At 41.7% G+C, this 27,619-nt stretch overlaps 1 protein-coding gene across 3 annotated transcripts in view; it reads right to left on the reverse strand.

Annotated features, from left to right (window-relative positions):
• The window catches only part of KIF13B (kinesin family member 13B), a 213,975-nt gene that overhangs the window by 38,707 nt on the left and 147,649 nt on the right, over positions 1-27,619 (reverse strand). For all 3 annotated transcript variants that reach the window (XM_048845803.2, XM_048845802.2, XM_075126334.1), the window contains 13 exons: positions 26,025-26,182; positions 23,975-24,107; positions 22,440-22,586; positions 19,680-19,709; positions 18,047-18,146; positions 17,536-17,662; positions 15,854-15,909; positions 13,611-13,735; positions 6,805-6,981; positions 4,500-4,592; positions 2,271-2,423; positions 1,119-1,196; positions 353-406 (listed from right to left, as the gene is read on the reverse strand). In XM_048845803.2, the coding sequence (XP_048701760.1) occupies positions 353-406; positions 1,119-1,196; positions 2,271-2,423; positions 4,500-4,592; positions 6,805-6,981; positions 13,611-13,735; positions 15,854-15,909; positions 17,536-17,662; positions 18,047-18,146; positions 19,680-19,709; positions 22,440-22,586; positions 23,975-24,107; positions 26,025-26,182 (1,431 nt within the window). The remainder of the gene's footprint in view (positions 1-352; positions 407-1,118; positions 1,197-2,270; positions 2,424-4,499; positions 4,593-6,804; positions 6,982-13,610; positions 13,736-15,853; positions 15,910-17,535; positions 17,663-18,046; positions 18,147-19,679; positions 19,710-22,439; positions 22,587-23,974; positions 24,108-26,024; positions 26,183-27,619) is intronic.

Below are 27,619 nucleotides of genomic sequence, written 5' to 3' on the forward strand. Positions count from 1 at the left end.
AACAGAAATTTAACTATCTACATTAGACCATATATGAAAACTCAATTTCTTCACACCATTGCATTATGCATTAAAACTCCTTTCTCACTCCCTATTCTCCATATGAATACATATTTATGCACACACACAAACTGTGCAGGTCATAGGAAGGCCCTGTCGTCTATCTAGGCCTTGAGAAGTCTCTCAAAGTAATTATTTGATCTTTAAATCGAGATTACTTTTTAACCATGTCCTGATGATATTTTTTTATGGTCAGTGATGGGGTTGATTCTGGGGCCACACACCACAAAAAGGAAGAAGAGATTCTCCCTGATCTCGTCTTCAAAGGCCACAAATTACTTTAAACGTTTACCTTCTGACTGCCAAGGTTGTACAGGGGAGCTAAATCTTGACGGCTTCCAGATATCTGAAATGGTTGAAGTGAACACATACATTAGTTTCTGCAAAATGTTAAGTACCTCTAATAAATGTGTCTTGAAAATACATAAGAGCAGGAAAGATGGTCTTGCAGTTATAGCACAAAACTGAGTTTAGGGTGAAATGCTGTCCTCACCGAAGTTTATGGCAGAACTTCTACTGATTGGACCCTTAGGTTCTATCTCTAGCTCTGCCACAGATTTCCTGTGTGATCTTGGTCAAGTCAAAATCTCTGTCTCAGTTCCTTCAGGTGTTAAACAGAAAATATAATTTCTACAGAAAATATGTATGAGGCTTAATTCCTTAGTACTGGTATTTATAACGTGCCTTGAGATCTTCAGACAAAGAGCTGTAAGCACAAAATTATTAACTTGATAATTGGATGAAATACCTTCAGTGTTTCAAAAAAGAGTAGTGTGTACAGAAGTACATTTCACATGGCTATTTTTACATGGCCTGGATAGGTATGGGTGTTTAGAATGCTAGCCTATGTGATCAGGATATGGAAATTTGTGGGTTTTGTCTCTGCTCAGGAATTCACATGCTGGCTTATCTCCCCCACCACCAAGGAAGGGTGCAATTGGGGGACGAGACCAGAGGCAACTCATCGTTTTATTCTCCCACCTGGATAGCTTAGGGCCCTGTGTGTTGTACGTTCTGCCCTCCTCATGGAGCTATTGACGCAACTGTGGCATACTTACCCGATTGACGTTGGGAGAGCTCAGACTCCTCCTGTTAAGTTTTCCTTTCCCCGTTAACTGCTCTTTCACCGCAACCTCCTGCAGACCAGTCAAGACATCAGGACAGAAACACTTTACAAGCATCTACACTGTGATCGAAGTGTGGTTTTGCATATACATGAAAATATTTCAATACAGCCCTAATGCACCATAGAAGAAAGGAGACTTCACAATTTAATCTTTAATGTCTCATATAGTATGCTGATAGTAGGAAGTCTACAGGGAGCGGGCAAGTTTGGTCCACTAGTAACTGTTTGCTCAGTGGTATGGCTAGAATTTTACATAATCTTTAGAAGGTCACTGAGCCTCTATAGCCCTGCATCTATGAGAGGTCTATATCTCTAACAGATGTGAACAGTGAGACTCCTTTTCCTAGCTGAGCTCCTATTTTAATTCTTTAAAGTAATTATATTTGACAGAGAACTTCCTTTCAATACTTAAGAGTGCAGCACACTTTATTGTTAATTTATAGGGGGCAAGCACATGCTCAGATTTGTTTTGGATAACTTTCTCTCTCTTGCTTGCATAATTTATACCCAGAAATACAATTTTCCATAAATGTGTCCCTCTCCTGTGTTTTTCCTGGTAAACAGATCAAGTTACAATACTTACGATTAACCTAATCAGTGTCTCACTTATTGATAGAACAGGCTTGGTTACGCCAATGCATAGCATGTACAAGATGACAAAAGTTGCTAATGACTTCAGAAAACTTGCTTTCTGAAACTCTGGGTTTAATTTTAAAGCCAACTCCACACACAACTATCTTTTTTGAAACACATTTCTGGCAGTGCACAGTGTGTTTCAAAACACACAGAGAAACCCAGAATGGACAGTGCCCCTGATATCAAGCCTTCAATCCTACCTGTACTGCATACAATTTCGAAGGAGTAACAAGTATGTGAAAGAGCTACCATCATGCACTTGCTTCCTTCGAAGTCTGTGTCAGGACGCTCTGAAGAGCTGAGGCATATACTGAAGTGGCCCTCTTGTTTATTAAGCCATTGCATGCACTGATAAAAAGATTTCTATCAAAACAGTGTTCTCAGTCAGTATATTTACTGATGTCAACTCTGGCATTGGAAAAAAAAAAATAAAAAAAAAAAAAGACACCTGGCGAAGACGATCCAGGGTGAGAATGTTCTCCACTGCCAGCACACTCCGCAGGTACTTTTCAATATAGGCTTCTGAGTCAGCTGAAGCTGCGTTTTCAACATTAGCTGCCATCCTTGCTAGTGCCTCCCGCTCCTCAGCTCCCTGAGCATCCTGGGAAGAAGGAAAGAAAGGCTGCCTTGTTTAAAGGAAATATTTCCAATTAAAAAAACCCCCCAAAATACAGCCAACCAACCAAAAAACAACACGTCTTTCCTGTACAGACCATACGAAGGCTTTGAAAAAAGGGATGATGTTGATTCAACATTGAATCTTCCCCTAAATTAGATAAGAAATTAATCTACTTCTACAGTACATGCAGGAATCCCTAACAAAGACTTTTTAGGAGCTCCTGCAGCATAGAAGCTAGATGGGTGCTTCTATTGTTTTTGATGAGTACAACCCTTCAGCTGTAAAGGCTGGTTATGGTTCTCTTTCCTTGTCAGCAGAGTTTCATGGGGAGATACCACCATCAAGCAATGTAAATACTATTCTTGGGGGTATTTTGCACCACTGTGCAAGTGCAGCATTAACGTCTCCCATAGATTCCCCACCCCCCCCTCAGAATAATTGATTCTGACGGGGACTCGAGGAGGTGAAGGGAAGCCACAAGAGGGGTCATGCTGCAGTTATACCTTTCGCTAGCCAGGGGCTAATGTGGCGTCAGAAGAGGGCAGCTGGCTCACATGCTGGAGCAGCCAGCCATGGAGAGGGAGGGGGCAGAGGCCAGGTGAGGAGGCATGGAATGTGGGAGGAACAGAGCAGGGCACCCAGAGCTGCTGGGGGAGGGGACGGGTCACACAGACTGGAGTCCAGACGGACTAGTTGGGGGGGAGGGGAATGGCAAACTGGGGCGGGGACACAGGAGCTAGTTGGGTGACAACACTGAGTGGGAGTGGGGGGTGCAGGGCCACATGAGGACAAGAGGATGGGGAGTGCACTGCCACATGGGGATGGGGCAGCCATGCCTGGCTGAGCGAGGGTGCAGGGCCACATGGGGATAGGAGAAAGTTGGGGTGCAGGGCCAAACGGGGACTGGGACAGATGTGCCTGATTAAATGGGAGAGGTTGAGGTCAGCCAGGGTCTGCATGGGAAAAGCTCCCCAACTCCCTAACAATCCCTCCTCCTCAAAAACCTGTTGCATACTTCTCCCAGCCACATCTCACAACCCTCCAGGTTCACCCCCAGGCTCCCTCCCAGTAATTACTTCCCTCTCCCTTAGCTCCTCCATTACCCGTGACTCTCCCAAGCCTTTGCTCTGCTTCTGAGGGGTGCGGGAAATACGGTTCTATACTGTAGTTTAAATGAATTATTACTCAAAGTTCTGTACTAATATGCCTAGTAAGGAATCTATTTGTCAAAAACATTTCCTTAATCTTTTTTTGTTTTCTGTACTGTTACAGACATACTTGCTGACAGGTATTTTGAAATAAATTACCAAAATAATTGAAACTGGCATGATTATATTATGTTATTTTGACAAGTAAAATATGCAGAATTTTTATATATTATGCGCAGAATTCCCCCAGGAGTAAATTGTCTGTCTTCAGATATTTTATAGCACTAAAGTCAGCCACATTTGGATCTTTGCCTGCTCCCTACGACATACTAAGCTACCATATGAAGGGAAATAAAACTAAGAAAGTTGACAAAACAGAGACTACAGCTTCAGATATGCTTTGGGTGGGAGGTGTGTCTGTCTCTCGCAGTGCTTTCTTGGAGGCTGTTATTGGGCATCTGTTTTGACCAAACAAAGGCAAGAGTGGAGGCAATGAAGGAAAGTATGATGAGGCTCAGTGCTCGAAGGGTTAAAGCAAGGCATTATTTATTAAGGGACAGCCTCCACTTGAAATTTAGATTCTATTTAAAAAAAAAATTAAAAGTAGTCCGGTACTAAACCTGCTCCCGAGTCCCAGGACAAGATTTCTTAAAATATTTCTCTTCCCCATTGCTGTATGAAAGACCCACACAAATGACGAGGGAAAAATGACTAAACACGGTAAACAATGCAGATAACTGCAAAATGCACAACGTGGAAAAAAAACAGTTTGTCTAATCTCCGTCTGTTCTAGGAATCTTAGTTATTACTTGTAGCAACAATAGGCAATGAATATTCAACCAGATGTGAGATTTCAAGAAGTTGGTGTCCCTTTGACAGTTTCAGGCATTTTCAATTCCTAGTTATTCACCTCTGGAATATTAGAGACTATCTCAAAGGTGACTCCACAGCCAGGAATGGAACTTCGGTGAGACATTCTTCTCAGGAAGCTCTGTGCAAAACCCTATAGAGGAAGAAGGAAAGGGGAAAAAATGGTTGTTTCAGTTTAAAAAAAAAAAAAAAGGTGTTTTAAAATAACATTTTCAACAAAAGCAAATGTTTGTATATGGCAAATAACAGAACAGACAAAACAAGCAGGCAGAATTCAAAGGACTTTAGTCCAAATAAAGACAAAATCAGTTACTTCTGTCTTCATTACAGATGTAAAAAGGGGATTATCTTTCTACACAGCAAAGTGACCTCTTAACTAGAAAACAAAGGATTGACTGGTTTGAGATGATTTTTTTTTTTTTTGGGAGACCCCAGGGTGACTTTTCTTGAATATTGACAAGTAAAGACATTAAATTCTTGACCAAAGAGATCGTTATGAAGAATGATTTAAGAGGGCATTGTCATTGTTTATGCTGACTTGGCACAGTGCAGGGTTAAGAACTGGATTCTTGAATTAATGCAGAGATGAGTCATTGAAAGATGCTGCTGAGTCTGAACAGCCTGGAAAAGTTATCGCTGGGGATTAAAAAAACCTAGTGAGAAGGCTGAATTTTTGTGTTGTCAAATAGACTCAGCTTGCAGAGGAAATCGGCATTGATGGCGACTCAATACAATCTTTATGATAAATGGAGCCTGCAAATGATTTCTGTGAAATGGGTTCCCCCCCAGTTCTAGATAATGGAAAATTTGCCTCACTGTTTCCTTTCTGGGAAAGGCTTCGCACCTAGTCAAACATTTAGTGCTGTGCCTCTCTTCCTCCAAATACTATCAGCAGCTCAGTTGTGTCCACAGGGCTCTGCCTGGAGCTTGGCCATACCCCTTCTGGCCTCGCTTCAGACTCTGCCTCCTGTAGTGCCAACAGAGGAGCAGCTCAGCACCCCCACCTTATCGGATACTGTCGCTGGCATAGAAAGCCAAATTTCGGGGCAGCACTGAGCAGAATTCTCCCTCCTCCCACCATCTTCATCAAGGAATGAAGATTTTCAGGGATCATTCCCTCAATGGGACCATTCATTGAGCTCCTGCCTTCCATTTATTCCTCCCCCCGCACCTTCCATCATGGCAGAACAGGCCAAATGGAGAAAATAAAAGGTCAAGAGGGACTTTCGTTCTGAGAAGCCACAGACAGCAACGTGAGCCACAACTGCTGCTAGCATGCCCCTAAATGTCTCAGACTGGAAGAGAGGTCAGTTTCTAGAAACAGATGCAGTCAATGTTACTGATGGGGAAAACGTAATGCAGGTTTCACTTAGGATCCATAGGCAAATGAGACTAATTTCACTAATCTACAAAACACAAGCTCCTGGCCCATGAGGAAACACCTACTAAACTCTATCCAATGTTAAATGATTGGGATTAGAGAGACTATTCACCATATTAATACTAATGATGTTGAAACAAAAGTTCTCTCCAGTATTTAGCAGCATCGTACAAAAGCCATGAGAAAAAAAAAATCAAATAATCTTCCAAGACACTGAAATTATCACACAGACTACTAGCAACTTGAAGCATCTCGTTATTCCCACACAGGACAGAGCAAATCGGTGTTAAGTAAACACAAGGAATCAAAACAGCAGCTGGTTGTTGCTATTTCTGATGCTTCTTTATGACAGTGTACCAAAGTAAAGAGCTGAAGCTTCTGAGGATGGGTGAAACACAGTATCCCACCTTCTTGATTCTCCAAGTCTAGTCCCCAGCAGGACTTGTGAGGAAGAGGAACTGAAGATTAATGTATAAATTATTTTGGTATCTTCAAAGCTTCTACAAAATGGACCCAGATCACTTCAACATGTCAAACAAATGTATCCAGCCAAAGAAAAACTACATCAAGAGAAGAACTGGACACTTTTCTTTTTGTTCTGTAATGCTTCTGGCTAAGAGTTAGTTCAAAGACTCTTTTTAGAAGGCCACTGTTAATTTCATTTTTCTTCAAGGGACACTTGTCATGGCTCAGAATTACAAACACACAGCTCCCATAAAATATTTAAAAATACGCACCTCCATCTCAACCCGATGTTGGCAACCTATCAAATCCACCAAAACAAGGGGTACACCAGTGTTAAAATGCTGCAGTGAAGTGAAGTACAGACTAGGAGTCTGAGCACAGGACTGGGGACCAGGAATTACTGAACTCTGGTGTAGAGCAAGTCAAAAGCTCTTTGCCTCAGGTCTCTCATCACTTTGACAGGGAGTCAAAACTCACTGGAGGGTTTTAAAAGATGTACCTGTCTCCCGTAGACATTAACACAGACACGTTTGCGTAGCACTAGCTGCATTTCTGCAGGATGGCTGAGCTGGACAGTCACTCTCACAATAAGGAAAACTCTTTCATCTGTTGCTGATCCTTTACTGAGCTGAATGCAGTTATGGACTGTGGAATCCCAGGAGGCTTCTACTTTCACCTGCAAAGGAAAGAAAGCATCTCCTCTAATACATAAATTTTAACTCAAAAAATTTCTAGTTCACCTAGAAGTGGAAAAAACCAAATGTCTGTTTTATAAGAGGTCATTTTACAATCAATATAGTCTCCCAACAAAGATATTTTAGTTTAAAAATGGAGGTTACTTACCTGTAAGTGGAAATTCTTTGGGATCTGTGATCCCTAGCTGTATTCCACATGTAGATGAGCATGCACATCATGCACTTGAGTCCATAAATTCTAACAAGCAGTGTCCGTTGACCCAGGGCATAACAGGCAGTGTGGGCTGACACCTGTCCAGTTCTTCTTACTGTGAATCCAGCAGGATCCGAAGAAAAGGGGACTGAGGGGTGGTAGGATGGAGGGGAATATAGATATGGACCACACATCTCAAAGAACATCCAGTTACAGGTAAATGACCTCCACTTCTTTGAGTGCTGGTCCCTATGCTTGCTCCACACCTGGGTGACTGACTAGCAGCATTCAGACTGAGGAGGGTGCGAGGATGCTAGCAGCAAAGATGCTTAAATTACTGCAGTTCCCACTGTTGCATCTGCTTGAACTAGCGTACAAAATGTTTTGTATGTGTGTGAATGGAACTCCAGGTAGCCCTTCTACATATGTCCAGTATCGGTACTTCCTGCAGGGATGCTGTAGCAGCAACTTGTGCTCTCATGGATTGTGTCCTTACCCCATCAGGTGGAGGGATGTGTGTTAATTGGTAGAACTTGATTCCCCCAGAAATCCACTTACATTCTCTGAGAGGATAGAGCTTGTCCTTGCAACCTTTCTGCTATGATGAGAAATAGCCTTGGTGATCTTCTGATAGGTCTGGTCCTTTTCAGGTAGAATGTCAAGGCATGTCTGACTTTGAGGGAATGAAAGCGGCTCTCTTCAGCAGAGGCATGGAGTTTCAGGAAAAAAACAGATACATGGATAGTTTGGTTGACATGGAATTCAGAAATAACTGGGGAGGAATTTAGGATGGGGGTGAAAGGAGACCTTTTTCCTTGTGAGAAACAGTATAGGGTGGGTCTGCCATAAGGATTCCCATCTTGCGCAATCTTTTGAGTGAGGAAACAGCAACTAAAAATCCCATTCAGGGACAAGTAGGACATAGGGCATGTTGCCAAGTGTTCTAATGGAGGTTTGGTGAGCATAGACAGGACAAGATTGTGGCCCCACTGAGGTGTAGGTTTGACCACTAGCAGAAAAATCCTGACTAGCCCTTTCATGAATCTCACTGTCATTGGGTGAGTGAAAATGGAATGTCCAGCTACTGGAGGAAGGAAGACACTGATCACTGCAAGATGAACCTGCAGTGAACTAATGGAAAGACCTGAGGGTATTTTTTTTAAAAATAGGAGAATCTAAAACAACTGGGACATCTAGAAAGCTGGGAGAAGACTGATTATGCTGAGCCAAGGTAGAGAAGCATCTCCATTTAGCTAGGTAGCATTCTTACTTTGATATCTTGGATGGGTGCTGAGCAAAAACATCCTAGTTTTGATGCCCATCCAAACACCAGGCGGAGTGGCTCTGGATTGCGGTATCCGATTCTGCCTTCTTCCTGAGTAAGAAGATCTGAAAAGGTGTGGATCCTGATAGGAGGTGGGACTGAAATTCTCAGGAGTTCTGAGAACCAAAACTGTCTGTGCCAGTTAGGTGCTACAAGCACTGTTGTGATGGATCTTTCTCAAGACCTGTGGTAGCAGGGGAATAGGAGGAAAGGCATACGTAAGTTCTTCTGTCCATGACAACAGGAGATCATTGCCCTGGGAGCTGTGACTCATAGCTCCTCTGGAGCAGTATGGGGGAAATTTCCTGTTCTTTGGGATCCCTTTGCATCCCAACTGAGGTGTTCCCCACACAGGGTCTGCAGAGAACTGTTTGCTCAGCCTGTCTGCTAACGAGTTATGAGCACTTGGAAGGTATGTGGCTTGGATGGTGTTGTAGTTTCTGATGCACCAAACCAAAGCCTGACTGCTTCTAGGAAGAGATCTTGCTTTGCCCTATTTGTTTATGTAACAGACCATGTTGCTGTTGTCTGATGTTACTTTGATATAGAAGTAAATGTATAAGCAGTTTTAGCAGACTGCCCTCAGTTCCAGTAGATTGATGTGCAGACTGGCCTCTTGTGGGGTCCAGGTACCTTTTATGGTGTGGTTGTTCATGTGAGCATTCCAACCCAAAAGGGATGAATCCGTTAGAAAAGTGACATTGGGGCAGGAGCACTGAAGGGGATTTCTACTTTCACTGGTTCTGGATTCAACCACCAGGTAAGACAGGTGATGACCCTGGTGGGAATGGCCACTCTGGTGTTGATGTGATCCTCATCTGGTGAGTAGACTGACCAAAGCCAGGCCTGTAGGCATTGTAGATGAAGTCTGGTGAATGGTGTCACGTAAGTGCACAAGACCACGTGTCTAGAAGAGAAAGGCATACTTTGACCATAGTCCTTGGTCTGCAAGTAATCTGTGCTATCAGATTGCTCATAAACTGAAATCTTTCTGTGGGGAGGACTGCTCTGACAAACTTTATTGTTGTGTGGGTGTTAAAATGGTCTTTTCTTTCTTTGCACAGACATCCATCCTGCTAGATGATGGAGCAGGAACAAAGTCGCCGGGTGCCGGTCAATACTGTCTCTACTGGGGCCACCTACTAAGAGCTAGTTATCAAGATATGGGAAAACTGTGTACCCTGACATCTCATTTGGGCTGCAACCACAGAGAAGACCTTCATGAATACTCCTTTGCTGTTGCTAGTCTTAAGGGAAGGACTATGAACTGGAAACGTTCCTGATCCACTAGAAATCAAAGGAACTTCCTTGATACTGAAATGGCACTCATTCTATTGCCCCTTGTTGGAGGGGGGAGTCCACCTCCTGTTTAAGAATCACCTCATGAGAGTGGTCCCTGAAGGGGATTTGTGGGGAGGGAGAGAGAGAAAACCTCTATGGAATATCCTTAATGGACGAATTCTAGGACCCAATTCTCAGTCGTGATAGAGTCCCAATTGTGGGTGAAAAGTGAGAGGTGGCCCCCAAAGATAACGCGGGTAGAGGTAAGTGGCATCAAGAGCAGTGAAGGATATCACCGGAGGTGTCAAAGGTAGCCCTTAGTGGGTGGCTGAGAATAGGCAGATATATGGTAGCTGAAAATTGATGTCTCTGAAGCCTGATGTTTATGGGTGGATGTGGGTGGTATAATGTCTGTGGAGAGGTTGGCCTTGGCCTATACATCTGCCTCTGGTGTTGTCTCCTCAGGGCTGGGGTGTAAATTCCCATGAGGCGTAGAGTTGACCGTGAGTCTTTCAGCAAGTGTAGGGACTCATCTGCTTTCCATTAAACAAATTTGGCCTGTCAAAAGGCAGGTCCTGTATGGTGTTCTGGACCTCTTTGGTGAAGAGTGAAGCAAAGACTCATGCTTTACAACTGTGTCAGTGGCCAAGACTCTGAATGCAGTATCCACTGGAGCCAGAAGAAATGCCTTTGCCAACAACTTGCCCTCCTCTATCCAGGACTGAAATTGGGCTCTGTCCTCAGGGGGAAGCTTGTCCTTAAAGTCAGCCAGGCTAGAGTAATTGTTAAAATCATATTTTGCTAACAAGGCCTGACAGTTCATGGTATGAACCTTTTTTCCTCCAGAATGTCCAACCTCTTCGAGCCCTTGTGAGCCGGAGTGGTCTTGGGATGTTGTAACTCTCTTTGTGGATTAATGTACCACCAGGGATTTGGGTGCTGGGTGGGAGAAAAGACATACAGCTTTTTTGGCAAGGACAAAATCACATCTCTCAGTCCTTTTAGGCATGGGGACTCATGAGGTAGAGGTATGCCAGACCACTCTGGCTGGCTCCATGATAGCCTCATTAACTGAGAGTGCCATCTTGCTTGGACCTGCAGCCTACCGAATATCCAGGAGATAGTACTGGAAGTCATGGATCTCCTCCAGTGGTATCTGGAGGCCATTGGTTATCCTCTGCAGTAGCTCCTGGTATGCCTATGGTCGTCCAGTGGAGATGGTGAGGATGGAGTGACAGCTTCAGCTGGAGCTCAGATGAGATTCCCATTGGTGCTGGCAGATCCGAATCAATGTCCTCCTCCTCCTTGAACTGTGACAGATCTGGTGGGTGCCAAGGAGAGGTGTTGTATGACTCTTGGACGGATCTGGGGTGTCTGCCACAGAGTTTCCATGGGCCCCAATAAAGCCAAAAGGAGGGATCAATCAGATGGGAGAGACCTCATAGCACCGGATAACATCCAGATCTCCTCGACTCTCTATCAGGGCTCAGAACTCTAGGAGGAGATGGACTGGCTGGGGTGCCTGACTCACCCGAGTCTGATAACTTCTCTCTCATCATTGGTGAGGTGGAAAGTATATGAGGGTGGATGCTCCTGCCCATGGGTTAGAGAGGGGATGATTCTTGTGGCGCTAAAGCAGTTTTGTCCTCCAATGAGGCAATTTCCCTTTGGAGGACTGGGCTGGAGAGAGGAGGCTGAGGGTAAGGGAGGAATATATCCTCTGGTGTCGTGTAGGTGTCTGGTTGTCCTGGCATTTTGGGTGTTCCAGTGATCGGGACTGATGGTTCGGACGTGTCCCGGGAAATTGTAGTTGGGTTGTCCTCTGAAGGGAGGGCTGGTACCAATGAAGAGTCAAGTCCAGCACTTCTGGGCAGAACCAGCAGACGTCAGTCCTCGTGTTTCAAAGCCAGAGCCAGCGACAGATCCTTTTTCTTGCACACTGTGTCCTCCAAAATCCTGGATCTATAGGATCCACGAACGAAGGCTCACCCAGCCTGGATGGGCTTTGGGAGGGATATCTTATGGACACACCTCACAGGGATCTGTCCTTGCAACTGTGAGAGTGCCCCCTACTCTTATGGGAAGCTGTGGAAGAAGAGTCCATGGGCTTAGCATTTGCAGACTCTGCTTCTAAGATTACGTTGGGGGCACTACTCATCTGATGGAGCAAATGTACAGCATGTGGGGGTGTCTCCGTGGCCTTGATCAGAGCGAGGTCTCATCGCCTTCTTCATAAGGTGTTTCCTTAAATGAAGGTCATGAGCTTCACGTGGTTGCGGTGGAAACGAGCAACAGATGCTGCACTTTGCTGGAATGTGCACCTTATCCAAGCAATAGAGACAGTATTTGTGATATTTGTGATTTGTGGAGAAGGAGTGAGGGCAAGAGACAGTTCTTGAACCCTGAAGCTCTGGGCATAGCCGCGGATCTTGGGGAGAGCATCTCTGGTATGGGGAAAGAACAAGCTATATTAACTAACTAAACTACTATAAAATTATTTACAGGCTACGAAATAGAAAAGTTGGAGAAATCTGTGGACACAGGAATTCTGAGTCAGGGCATGCGATGGGTAAGAAGGAACTGGAGAGGTGTTGGTCAATACTTCCTCTTATGCCCTTGGTCTGGAGCAAAAGGAGAATTAATGCGCATGTGCAGGCCAACCGACATTGCTTGCTAGAATTTATGGACTCAGGGACATGCGCACCCAAGTGTTGAACACACATAGGGATCAGCACCCAAAGAAGAACTGAGACTTCTTTAAACACAAGGACATTTCCCTTTGAAAAAGAGCTACCAATCTCCTAGATTTTTGACTATAACTTTTAAGAGGACAGGATCATTCCATTTTGCTCTTATGAAGACACTCCAGAAAGAGCAGAGCTGATTACAATGTGAGTCTTTGGAAGACAAATTTCAGTATACTTCACTTAAAGACACCCCCCCCCCCCTTTTTTTTTTTTTTTGCTTGACAGCTGAGAAATATTTTGCCTGAACAGTGTTAAAAATATTTGGTAAAATACAGAAATCCTATTAGGCTTGAGAGGGGAAAAGGAATTTCCCTGCTCATAAAATAAAAATAAAATTATGGAAAGTTGATACTACACATCTTCAAATAATTAGAAATATCACATGGTAGCACTCTCTTTGGGTTTCTTGTTTAGAGTGCATGCAGAAAAATTTTAATAATTTTAGAAGTCCGAGGAAATTCCCAGACAAAAACAACTGTGTTAAGTTGGAGTTAAAGTTTAGAGTAAGTACCAGTAACTTAAAGGTTAAAAAAAGAAATTTACAGGAATGTTGCGATTATCCCAAAACCAAGCATTACAAAACCAGGAAATTCAGAGTTAAGGTTATACTGAAAATAAATCAAAACATGCTAAGAAATGGAAATGCACCGTTAAGGCACCTAAACAACTGCAACTCCACTTTAATGTAGTTTTTTTGGGGGGGAATATAATAAAATTCCATTCCTAGAGAACAATTCTAAAAACAATCAGCCTTAGAAAGTACAAGAGCTGTATACTTAATGTGTCAGTCTAGATGCACTCCTGTGATGTCTAGGTAAGAGTTTGCCTACACATGAAAGGTAATCCAGAAATAGATAAGGTATGAATTAAAAACAGATTAACTCCATGTGTGAATGCTTTTATTTTAGAATAAAAGAGTGCCTTGTTGTGAATTATCTTAATCCACTTTGGAAGTGGAATAGTTATTCTGGAATAACTCCCTGTGTAGACAAGCCCTGCTAAGAAGAGGTTAATAAGATGAGAAGACTCCTGATCTTAAGCATTCTGGGCTGTTCTTTTGCTTACCTCACTCTCATAGTATTTTACAATCTGCAATTCAAAGAATTCCTCTTCCTCTTCCCCAGTGAGAGTAGCATCCCATCCACCAGGTTCTGGGTCATCAAGGTTATCTTGAGAGCTAAAGTCATCCGCTAGGAGCACAGAAGACTCAAAAATGTTAAAAGAAACAAGAACTGTACTCCATTCAAAACAGCACAAGAGTAGTGACATAAATTCTTGTGTACTGGCCAAATGCCAGTTTGGACAATTACTTTCTGCCTATGTAAAATTCCACCATAGTTTCACTTCAATAGGGTATCCTTTTTACCTTGCCTGAAACTGTTGTGTTGCATTGTACAGGGAGTGTGCTTGTGCTTTGGAAGCCTTTGGTATGAAGCGTGCTATATGAGGTCCTTCGTACCCTGGGACTTGTAGCAATGTTTGAAATCATTACAGACTTGGTCACAGAAAATCAGTTACAATTTAACAGCTAATGTGGTTACAGATTGTGTCACCCCCTTGTTTAGAACTTCAGTATGGGCTATCTAGGGCAAGGAAACTATAGCAGTTTCATCTGGAACAATTTAAAAAACAATGTGTTCCTTGTGCTAACAGCCAACGTAGGTTGGAAAACTGCTCTCAAACACAATTCTGGTCGAGCTATGTGTGGTCAGTCACCGACCTGTGGTCATGTGAGCAAGGCCTCAGCTTAGGTAGTCATTCTAGTACTTACCAGTGCCAATATCAAAGCACGCTTATATTAATTCAGTGATATTTTATATATGAAACAGTTTATCTCCCTCCCTCTTTACATCCCTTATCAGAAACTTCTCACCTTGGAAATTCCTTGAGTTTACTATTCATCTAGGCTGGAATTTTCAAAGAAACCTAAGAGTTATGTGCCCCACTCCCTTCGAAATCCCAGCACAATTTTATTTTCATCTAGTTTCAGGCTAGAAAGGACAATTATGATCATCCCAGTCTGACCTTCTGCATACCAAAGGCCAGATAATTTCATCCAATAATTCCTGTATCAAGCCCCATAACTTCTGGTTGACCTAGACCATACATCTTTTAGAAAGACATCCAATGTTGATTTTAAAACTTCACATGATAGAGAATCCACTAAGTCCTTGGTAAGTGGTTACAATGGTTAATTCCTCTCACTGTAAACAAAAGAAAATCCTGTGCCATATTTATAGTCTTGAGTTTATCAAGCTTCAGCTTCTAGACACTGGATCTTTTTCTACCTTTGCAGCTAAATTAAAAGGGCTCTCTACAATCAGAAATCTTGCCACGTACCTACAGACCATGATCAAGTAACTTCCTAACATTTTCCCTGGCAAGCTAAGAGTCTGAGCTTCTGAAGTTTCTCGCTATAAGGAAGTTTTCCCAGAATCATTCTTGTAACTCTCTTCTGAACCCTTAAAAAGGATAACACCAAATTTTTGTAACGTGTGGACACCCCAACTGGACACAGCGTCACACTAATGGTCACAGCAATGCTGTATATAGAGATAACACCACCTCTGTACTCTTAGTAATGCTTATACATCCAAGGACAATGTTAACTCCTCTTAGCCACATCATCACACTAGTAGCTCACGTTCCACTGGTTATCCACTAGGACCTTTAAGTCCTGTTCAGAGTCTCTCCTTTCCAGGATACAGTCCCCCATTCCGTAGGTGTGGCCTGCATTCCTTGTCCCTATATGTATGACCTTGTATCTGGATGTATTAAAAGGCAAGTGAGCCCAGTATACCAAGAGACAAAGATCACTCTGCATAACACACACACTCTCACTTACCATTCCACTCATTTGTGTCATATGCAAACTTTTTCAGCATTTTTTTTCCAGATCTTTGATAAAGATATTAAAGAGCACTGGCCAAGAACAACGATCTGTGGGACTCCACTAGAACCATTCTTTTTGAATGATTATTCCGCATTTACAACTGGCTTTTATTGTTAGCTTCTAAGTTTTATTCCCTTTGTTATTTTATATCTCCCTTCTTCCTGTCTTTTCACTTATTTAAGGTCTACAAAACATAGGGAGTATAAAAATGTATTGTTCATTCTGTATGTAATTGCTGTGTATTCTGGAGCATTAAACAATATAGTTGGATGAAATAAATGTAGTTCTAATAGTCTTTTCACATTAATAAACCTGCCACTCAAAGAATTCGTTCTTTTTATTAGTTTGCTTCTTAGTTCCTATAATGTTATTGGCTAGACAAAGTTTGTTTCAAATGCTCTCTGTCCTCTCTTACCATTTAAGTCAAGGAAAACAACTGGAATATGGGTTTCCATACCAGGCACTGGAGTCCTAAAATATAAGATATTGACAACGGTGGCATTTAAACTGAAGCAGATTTATCCAGCACACGTACCTTATGATACAAGCCAACAATATAATACATTCTGCACAGCTGCGATTGTAGGTCAAGCCAGTGATAACCTTGGCAAATGGCTTTATTTTAATTTACTCCTGCAGGTATAGAGGGACTCAAACTAAATTGGTACTTCTTTTACATTAGTTCCCACAAAATTCTTACATTTGACCTCTGCTTTCAGAAATGTTTTTTTGCCTCTAAACTCCTATTAGCAAATTTAAAGTTTCTTTATTTACACTGACATGTACACATATTAATGCAAAAACCTCTGCATTAGTAATGCAACTGAAGGTTGGACTGTTAGTCACAAAAAGTCAAGAAATGCAAATATTAAGGTTCCAAAAGCAAGGTTAACTCTCCCACATTGCACAACTATTATGCTGGTTGTTAAACACCCAAAAAGAAAAATAGGAATAGGAAGTAGTACATATGTGCAACATGTCCAAATTAACACTGCTGTTTACATTTTAACTTTCAAATTTCCTGATCTGTTGTGATTTAACAGTGCAACCTTAATGCTTTATTCTATATTATCCCTTTAATTTCCTATATTTATAACACATTTTAGAAAGACTTTGTAAGAAAAAAAAATTAGAAAAAGTTAGTAAGTTGTTTGAATCACCCTTTGCACATTTCCTAGATGCACATGCATTCACAATACATTTCTTCTGAAGTATGTATCTTACAACTACACTGTTTTCTGCTGTGCATGCTCAATATGGAGTTTTCAAATATTCACAGCTTTTTAACTCAAAAGATGGCATACAAGAAGTCCTCAGTAAGAAGTGAGGACTTTCCTGTGCTTCAAAATCATTGGTTTTAACAAAGTTCAACTTAAAAGCCAAACAAACAGGATCTAGTCAGCAAGTGTGGTTAGAGGTTCTCTCACACTCTGCACAATATATCGTGTCCCCTTCTTCACTGCCATGCTCCCTCTCCAAACAACTCAAATGCCGATCAGCTTTTCCTCCAAAAGCTTACCTTTGGGTAGAGACCAAGCACAGAAAACTTCAGCCCAAGTTAGAAGCAAGTGAATACGGGGGCTTAGAATAGAAACTGTTTTGCATCCTTTACTGCAGTTGTTACCTACAGCTGCTATAGTATGGCAATCTCAGTCCAGTGTAATTTATTGTTTTTAATATTTAGAAAATTATGTGCAACACCTGCTGACTAAACAGACTCTGTGCTTAAGCAAGAAGCACACTGCTCCTGGAGTTTTATTATGACTGAGCAGCCTTTTAAGTGAAGGAACGACATAATTAACATATTAGCTAATTGTTTTTTTTAAATGCTAAGTGCAATGGTAAATATGAATTTTTTTTCCCAAAGGTTTCATAATTACATTTTGGTCAATAACAGTATCATTTACTAAGGAGTGTTTCTGGGTTTCAATTATTGAGACCAAGAAATTAATTCATACTAACAATCCTAATTTAACCACTTTTGTCATATGATGTACATAACCCATATTTGGTGACGCAGAAAATGGCAGCAATCTAAGCCAGGAACAGGCTGCCCATCATTTTTATATCCACTGTGGCATATAGTAACATTCATACCACTCTGCTGGAGCTCCAGGGATCCCACTGCCAGCAGAAGGAACCATTACAGCATTCCTTTCTTCAGTAAGAGTGAGCCTCATCTCTAACAGTTGTGCCTCCCGATCTGCATCATCTTCTGTTTTATCTGGAAAAGTAGGACAGTCCGTCAGAATGACAGGCAGCATTTTTTCCATTGCAGCTTTCGTGATACGTATTGGTGGCCTCAACCCGCAGGTTAGTGGCCCACTGACTTTAATAAAAAAAACAAAACAAAAAACACCTCATCTAGTCACCCTGCTGGCAGTTTCAATAAAAACACCTATTACTCTGTAAGTATACACAGATTTTCTCTATAGAGCTCTCTATTTGTGACTTGAGTGCATGTCAGAATCTTATTCTCATTATTCTCCCCAAACGGACGATTTCAGAGATTCAGTTATTCCTTCCCCTTGCTACTTAATTTCACACACATTACCAAAAAAACCGATATACACCCTCACCCCTCCCATTCCAATAATGTTTCATCTACCAGGTTTGCTGACGAGTTTTTGCAGCTGTTGATCTAGGTATTCCTGACGTTTTGTCAATACGTTCAGCCATTTCCGACGCAGTCTCTCCAAATCCCTGTCCTATGTAAATGAAGCAAGTTGTGTAAGTACTGATCCAAGAAAACCAATGTTTCCCATTTGAAAACATAAGTAGCTTTCAATCCATCTGCTCATACTTTTTATTTTTGGCCACTTTTCCCCCTGAATTAGTGCTCTGATAACTATAGAAATGATATATGGAAGAGATCTCCATTAAGTCATCTAGTTTACCCATTATTCTCCTTTATTACAGAATTGTTCCTCACATTCAGTCACATCCACTGACTGGACTATGCCCCACCCTTGCAAGTCTTGACTTGATCTGGCAAGTCTCTCTCTCCAGTTATCTTATATTCCCTACTACTCATTTAGGCAACAAAAACGTGGAAATAAGAAATTTACAGGATTTAGACTGTCCCACAGCCTTACTTTATTGTTAACACTAATATTGCGGCAGGGCCTGGAAACGACAATCAGCACAGATGGGGGCTCTAATCCTAAGTGCTTTACAAACGCATAGTAAGAACCAGTCCTTGTCTTACAGAGTTCCAGTCTAAGGATTCAATCCTGCATTATGGGTGGGCTGTAGCATAGAGGATAATGCCGGATTGGGGCCATGCTATTTTTGGTAAGATATTGTTCCTGACATTCCACGTGAATTCCCCCTTGCCTAATTTCATCCTATTATTGTACCACCCCCCAAAGACTTCCCTAACACATTTCTTCTCCTTCGTTAGGCATTTAATCAATCAAGAGAAAAGGACTGAAGCAAACCGTAACCTGCATGGTTTTGAACATCTATAGTCTTGTAGAAATGCACCTAGAACCCTCTCCAGCCCTCCAAAGACAAAATTAAACACAGGATCTCTTGTTGTTATCCTGATATGCTTATGCTACTGGTAACAGCAACAATGAGCATCAGATGTTTTTTGAAAAGTACTCCTGTGTACTTTTAATGACAATGTATCATAAATATTATACCACACCAACAACTCTGTGAAGTTAAAAAAAATATCCCCATTTTACAGGGGGGAAGTCAAACCAGATATTAAATACCTAGCTCAAAGTCACAGTGAGTGGTGGTCCTAGGAATAGAATCCCTGTCCTGAGTAGTAGGACCGTTTTGATCACTAGCCAATATTTTATTCCCAAGTCCAATACAAACCATGTTCATAACATAAAATAGTGTGAAATATTTTGTTTCTATGCATCTTAAACATTATACCTATGACTGCTCTGAGCACAGCCAACCCTAATCCACTGGCTGTAGATACAGAGGGGAAGCATGTCAGAAAATAGATAAAATGAAAGTAACTATGCCTTGTTCAGGAAACATACATTAATGTGTCCCATTCTTTCAGAGAGAAAAATGCCTCTTAATTCTGGGTCAGATATTATATAGTGTAAAAATGTGTGTGAGATTTTACAGTCTTCGGGACAGTGACGTTTTAGATATTCATGCCTCATATAGTGGGATGTACAATGTTGGCTGTCTATCTAATATTGAAAATTAGACCAGGCAATCTGATCTACAAATATAAATATTTGAAGTAAGATAAATGTTGTTGTATTTACCTGATAACTGTCCATATCATCCTCTCCTTCCTAGGCAAAAAAAAAAACAAAAAAAAAAAACAATCAAAGTCATTCATATATGCTTTTATACTAGAAAATACATTACGTGCAAAAGCAATATTTATGGTTAAAATATTACCATCTGTATGTGTAATTCTGATTAAAATGTCCAGCAATGTAGTACACTGGGGACAGAAGCTGGTAGACCAGCTTTACAGTTTTAATAGTGAATAGCAGCGCCACTTGCACTCACTACTTACTTTTCCATTATAAATCTTGTTTGGAAGGGTATTGTAATTGAGGATTTATATCACTTAGTATAAACAACTGGAATGTATTTTCATAGCTTATATAACAATTAAAGGAAAACTCCATTAATAAAGGATTCTAATCACTACATCTAATTGCCAAGAAATGACTGCCAAAACACTTGAGTGGTTTAAATAAGAACGAATAATTACAGTGAAAAGGCACTTGCAATCTATCCATTCTGATGGATACATGATAGGACTAAAGAGAAAACCTACTGCCTTTTTAGTAAGAGGTAGGAATTGTTATAGCAAGCATGGGAAACCAAAGTTTGACAAAAGGTTAGTTTTAAGGTAAGCTTTAAAGGCAAGCCATTTAGTGCAGGAAAATGTTAACATATTAAACCCATTCTAAAACCAAAAAGTTAGAACAAAAGTCACAGTAGCAGTCACCCCACAAAAGCTCTGACACTTTGATTTTCAGTCCTTTCTGATGGGACACAGAACCTTTCATCAAAATGACCTACATCAAACTGGGCCCCTTGCTAGAAAGTATCATCACGATGGCAATCAGGAGTGAGACACAAGCACCATTCACTGAATGAAGAAAAAGAAAAAAAAGCAAAGGATTTCCAAAGATTTTTTGGAAATTCATTCCTATACTTACAGTCTCACTGGGTAAATATTTATCTAGCTACTTAAGGGATAATGGGGAACTCCAGTGATGAGTTAAGTAACAAAAGCAAATTTTATGTAAGTGAACGTTAAAATTAAAAAGGCATACGTTTTCTTAGTTTCAAGGTCTTTAGAAAATTTGATACACATGAAAGATAAATAAACTAGAGTTGCAGATATGTAGACCAAGAACCCAGAAGTTTAAAGTAGATGGTTATGTCACTTTAATAAAAAAAGGTTATTTAATTTTGTGGATTATAGCTTTCAAAAAAATTGTAAAACTAAAAGCTTTAAGGCCTGGTCACAGGATGGAGTGGCTTTTTAAGGGAGTTGGGCTCAGACCACCTCTACCTTGTTAGCTGTCGCCCCAGTGTTGAGCTTTGAGATAGATTTGGGAGCCTGCTCAGTTTAGTTATGGGACAAAGAAGTGAAAGAAGACTCTCCTGCAGTAAAGTTTAGCTGAAGCATTAAGTCAACCAACATTGCTGGGAGCTGGAGGACCACTGTGAAGAGACATTCAACCAAAGTGGGGAAACTGAGGCAGCTGCTATGTCACAAGCCCATTCATTCATTCCCACCCACACTGAACTTCCAACTGATGACAAGGGGCGTAAGGGTGATTTTAAAAGGCAAAAGCAACATACATCTCTGCTCTCCTAAAACTCAAAATAAGTAACTGAAGTTTTGCTCCTTTAATTTTAAACTTTTCCAAAATCAAATTAGCCATTATTTAAGTACAATCCCCATTGATACATTATAATTTCTTAGGGTTTGATACTGCTGCCCATGGTTGTTGTATCCAACTGTCTTCCAAGTAAAATCAATTATCAAAAACAAAGTTCCTAGCAGACTTCATTGAGTGTCTGGCTTTTCTACCTTTTTGGGGTATGTCGCAGGGCAGAGGTATAAAACCTTTGGGTGCCCTGCTAAAGAGCTGGCTTCCCTGTAGGGTGGCCGGGTGTATAGGCCAGGACCCTTAGCAGAGAGCCCAGCTGCAGGCCCTAATGAGAGCAGGCTCAGTGTGATCTGCTGAGCCTAGTGGAACCAGCTGGGCTGATGACTGGGAAGGCATATAAACCCAGGGAAGAGCTCAGGAATGGGGCGAGCCAGGCAGGAAGGTAGGAGGGTTGAGGCACTGTGTCTGCGGACTGACACAAGCCTCAAAGGCCAGAGGACCCAGTGAGGGGTTGGAGTGGGGACAGGTGTTGGGGGAATTGGGACTGTACAGCCACTGTAAATAAAAACACGGGTGAAGCACCTGCAAGAGGCGTCTGAGACCCTTTCTTTGGCCAGCCCAAGCACGGGGCATAGGGACAAGGGGAAGCATCCGATGAAGTGAGCTGTAGCTCACGAAAGCTTATGCTCAAATAAATTGGTTAGTCTCTAAGGTGCCACAAGTCCTCCTTTTCTTTGTGCCACCCTGTGACAGGGTGTATAAACACTCTTCTTGAAAAGGGCTAATGTTTTTATTCATTTAGTAGGGTTATTTTAAAATAAAGAGGAGGAAGGGGGTAAAGCAAAAGTGTGTGTTAGTGTTGCAAGTCTCATTCCTATTATGGTGGAAGTCCTTGGCAAAGAGGAAAGGTTTTTTGGTAGCATTTCCTAGAGAAAGTCAGAATCTGGATTCACCCACCCATATTCACTGAAAGAGTATTGTCAAAACAGTGTTTAGAAGTCACTGTTTCACACAGAGTAAGGTAATTTACAGCCCGTGGAGTTGCTCCAGAAGTGAATTTGTCCAAAAAGAGCTTTCCACAGCTTTCCAGGTGCATCCGCACGTCTTTGAATGATCACTTTTTCTTCCTGTTAAAGATCTCTTAATGAGACAGGAACTTACCTGATGAGTCTCATGAACTTTTTGTGACTTGACATGCCTTATTTGAGCACAGCCAACTCCAACAGATAGTAGGGCTTCTTCCATTAGAGGCAAGGTCCCAGATTCCTGCACAGACTTCACTTCAGCCTGGATTCGCCGTGACTGCCCCTTCACAAGGGAACAATTTGAAGAAATAAGTCTTGAACTGTGAAAACTTAGTGACAGAGACCTCTACTGGTGGTGGCTTATATATAGTAAATTTGAATCTGGTGATTGTTCAACACACAGAAAGTGGTACTGAAAGCTCTCATGTGAGACATGACATTGGTTAGGTAGAACTACCACTTCTACTGCAAGGTCTAAATCCACAAGAAAGTGTGGGACATTCACTGAGCCCACGCTTTGCTGTTGATGAAAACTTTTCAAAGGACACAGTTTAACAAAAATACTCAAACACACTGAACATAGGATTTCCCCCGATTTTCTTTTGACTTTGTACACTTGAGGGGAGAGAATGTAATTTGGCAAATGTTACTGAAGCTGAAATTAACTTTTTGTGGGACTGGCTTCCCTGGTTGTAAATCCTCACCACTGATGTTGTCAGCACAGCTCTAGGAACAGTGTTTGCTAGGTAGCTCCTGCTGTACACTCCGCAGAATCGGAAATCATAGTAGTTTGGGAGTGCAGGAGGTATAGTGTGTATTTAACAGATACTAATTTTATAGAGTTCTCTGACCAGTGGACTATATTTTAAAATATTAAATGTACAGGAACCAGAGAACTGGGGAGTAGCTGGCTAAGAGGATTAGCAGTAAGATAATGGGAACTTTGGCATCAGGTTTTCGATCAAGTTCTGCCTGGGCTGATAGTAACTAAAAGCTGTTTTCTGATGGCTGTTCTACATCCTGTGAGAGAGGAGTTTGATTTGAGCATTTGATCCAGTCCAGTTTCCATATCTTTAAACAATATCCCATCAACTGGTTCCTCAGTTGACAGTCTCAGCACAGTGGCCAAAACACTAAGCAGACAATAGAGAATGACCTATCCTCCAGCATCTGTGGTTCCCTCCAGGTAAGGGCTGAAGCACACTGGCAGAAGAGTGTTGAGAAAGTTTCTGCTGCTGTTACCCACACTGTGCCTGTTTGATGGATAATAGAGGACCTCAAAATATAAAAGGCATCCAATGTATTTCCCTCTAGACTGTAACTGCTTTAAAGCTGATCGAATACTGGGCCTAAGCTTGATGGTTCCTTTGTCATAAGACCACTATTAAAACTCTATGAACCTGTACAACATACAAGATTCCCTGCTCCTTCAGAATGTTAAAGCCGGTCTCCTTTCACAGATGATGGGGGGAGGGATAGCTCACTGGTTTGAGCATTGACCTGCTTAACCCAGGGTTGTGAGTTCAATCCTTGAGGGGGCCATTTAGGGATCTGGGGCAAAAATTGGGGATTGGTCCTGCTTCAAGCAGGGGGTTGGACTAGATGACCTCCTGAGGTCCCTTCCAACCCTAACCTTCTATGATTCTATGACTCCTGCAGCTGCCATCTTACCTGTCTGAGCTGAAAGATGCCACCAGTGTTTACGTCCTTGGCGGGAATCACCTCAACTGGACAGTACTCCCCATTCTCATTAAGTTCCAGAATCTGAACCCAGAGCTCCACTTTTCGGGTTACCTCACTCCATCTGGAAAACATGCCAAATACCATTTCACAATTTACTTTTTCCCCCTCTTCTCTCTTGCGTTTTTTTTTTTTTTTAAATTGCTGAGCCAAGCTACATGACTCTGCTCAGTATTTGCAAAGATCACAGGCAGGGGAAGGGGAGATACTTTTCATCAAGTTTCATTTATGCCAGGAAAAGGTTTTTAGTTACCCGTTGCTACTTCTGAGCTAACAACTAGTGATGACACTTTGGCCTAGAACTTTTGTAGACACAAGACCTCTTCATACTAGTTTCATATCAGAACGAGTGCCAATTAAACATCAAGGTCAAATTCTGCTCTCTGTTATACCCATCTAATCCCACTGACTTCAGTGCAGTTGAACCAGCATTACCAAGGGCAGAATTAAGGATATTCTGGTTTCATGTGGCACCCATCCTCACTTTCTCCATCACTAACATCCTCTCTTCCCTCAAGTTTACCCCTAAAATGCACTTCTTCCACAAAGCCTATAAAATTATTCCTTCCTTCTTTGAAAACCCTAAACTGAAAAGAACAAACTTATTCTGCAAGACCCATGTATGACACTGGCAGATCATGTTCCAGCTCTTGCCAAGGCTCTAGGCCTCAGGCCAGCACTGACAAATTCATTGCTGGAAACCATTTTGGTTCACCTGAGTGTTAGTAAAGATGGGTACTGGATTTATAACCATGTGTTTAGACCAATGGTTCTCAACTCGTGGCCCATCGGCACACAGCTGCGGCCCATGTGACTTCCTCAGGGCCATACAAATAATATATATATGGATGCGGATGCAGCCCACATAACACACAGAGAGCAGCATATGTGGCCCACAGTGGTAAATAGGTTGAGAACCACTGGTTTAGACTTTATGAAATGACATGCTTGGAAATAAGAAAAGGAGTACTTGTGGCACCTTAGAGACTAACCAATTTATTTGAGCATGAGCTTTCGTGAGCTACAGCTCACTTCATCGCTCAAATAAATTGGTTAGTCTCTAAGGTGCCACAAGTACTCCTTTTCTTTTTGCGAATACAGACTAACACGGCTGTTACTCTGATGCTTGGAAATTGCAGCATACATTCATCTCATTTAGAATTTCTTTATCACATGCTATAAGGTAATATTTAAGTTTTTGCTTTGTAACTAAAAAAAAGTTTGCTTTGAAATTGTGAACCTAATCAGGAGGGATGGTCTCTTGTCCATCAAGAACACCTATCAAAACTAAATGGGCCAGCTTACAAAGGCTTTGTTAATTGCCCCATTAAAAATCAAGAACAAGGCAATGTGCAAAAGGGCTCATCTCATCAACTTGAATTTTGGAAGTAGGAAATTTTGTAACCCCCATGTCGGTTCTCCCTTCTCCTTATTTTTCCCAGTGTTTGTTGCCTTCCCACGTCATGTCTTAACGTATTCTGTTCCCACTAAAGTCAATGGCAAAACCACAGTTGTCTCCAATGAAAGCGGGAGCAGGTCCTTAGATCGTAAACGCTTCATGGCATGGACTGATCTCCAATACGTCGGTAGGTAACCAAAGAAATTCTCCCGTCCATTGATTTCAGAGTTACAGTTAAATCAGCCCCACTATCGTTTGTTTCTTTGTAAAGAACCATACATACATTTATGGTGTTGCCTAAATAATATGGACATTATCCAGTCTTATTTCTCAGGTTTTCCTTCTTTTAAATCAAAACAATATGAATGAGCATTTATCAATAATTTTTACCTACATTACCAACCTGCGTGATGGTTTTGCAGTGAGCACAGAGGGTTACAAAGATCCGAACAGCAGATTCATTTCTACTCAACCCAGGATTTGACTGCTGGTCCCCAACCCACTCTAGAATCCAGAAAAATTGACCGGGCCCGGGAGGCTGCATTTTAAACTGTGTGGGAGGAGTTTGCTCCCTGCAGTTACCTGTCACGAAGGCTTCGTGTTTTGGCTTGAATTATTCCCAAATCCCACACGGCTGAGTTTTTGCGAGGATCGCTTTGCTTGTGTCCATACACTTCAATTGCCAAAGCCCCTTCAGAAAGATGCTCCATGAAGTCTTCAGAAATATTTACAGAAAACTCCTATGTGGAAATGACAAAACTAGTTAAACATTAAAAAGAGTACGTTGTTAACTATTGTGATAATTGGACCTACCAATTTACCCTAATGGTGAACTCAACTGTGAAAAGTGAGTGAAAGTTCACAAAACGTCACAATAACCGTCCACAATAAATGTTGATGGGGAAAGGTGCATAAGGGCAACAGAAACACTGCATTAGTCCAAACAAAACAGCCTACTGATATAAATCAAGGACCGTGCTAAGGTCCCGACTTGTAAGCAAGAAAAGTGTGCAACCAGAAGTCAACAGACCAAAACTGTTGCGTTAGAAATTAGGCCCAATTGGTGAACAAAAATAATGAGGGGATAGGCTGTTCCACCCATCAGTACCTTTAGGGGCCTCAAAAAGAGGCTGAAAGGCAAAGCTAACTACTGCAATGCTGGCTGACTGAAAAAGAGAAGAGAAGGGGAAGGAGCAAGCTTCATCACCACAACTGATGCCCACTCTGTTTCCCGGGGCCCTAGGGTCCAGAGTGATACCTCTGTGCCTTCGTCATCCTAATCCTGAAAGATGTCTTGACCAGTCTGGGCCAGAGAGGGATCCAGATGACACTGCCATACCCACCAGGTCCAACTACATCCCAAACACCACATGGAATATGAGATTTTGTCTCCTCCCTCTCAATGTATTCTTTTACTTCTCTACCTTATTACTTCTTTTTCCTCTCTCTTTCTTTTGTCTAATAAGAGTCTGGCTTAGCTGGCCAAAACTGTATACTTTGCTGTAAGCCCGTTACCAGAAAGGCAGCTAAATGCAATGCCCTAAATAGCCTAGTGCTGATACAAGATTGCCAGGTCTCAGAGTGGCTGATAAGATCGTGTGCTGTGTCTATGTTTTTCCAGCAGAGAGGTTGCAAGTGAGGCAGAAGTTGCATTTTCTATCTTTGCTGTTCTTCTCCTTGCATGTGTCTGCTGTCTTGTTTGGTCTTTTGGGAAACAGGATTGGATTTAAACAGCAATGACATCTCAACTAACTTCTCTTTTCCCTGAAAAGGACAGTTACCAACTAAGAGTCTTACAAAACTTGGTGGGGGTTATTTGAGAACTCTCTCCAACTAAAGGGACAGTGAACAAGAGATGTTAAGATGAAAGCCTTATTTAATACTTAACATTTCAAATGCTTTAACCGTTTCCCTTTTTTTCCCCACTGTACCTTCAATAAAAGGTTAAAACGATTTTTAATTATGTGTTTGCCAACGTATTAAGTAGGCTGTGGTCTCTGTATACCAAACCCCAAAACTCATTTAAAACTGTTTACTGTTGGACAGTTACAGGGTCATGTTTGTTAGGATATAGATATTCAGGCCTGTCTGTAAAGGCCTATACTCTAAGAATTTAGGTGTATTCTTATCACTTGGCTAGCGATAGAGGTATAAAAGAAAGAATCAAAACCACTGTC

This window comes from Caretta caretta, chromosome 3 (assembly GCF_965140235.1).
Source record: "Caretta caretta isolate rCarCar2 chromosome 3, rCarCar1.hap1, whole genome shotgun sequence".
Lineage (NCBI taxonomy): Eukaryota > Metazoa > Chordata > Testudines > Cheloniidae > Caretta > Caretta caretta.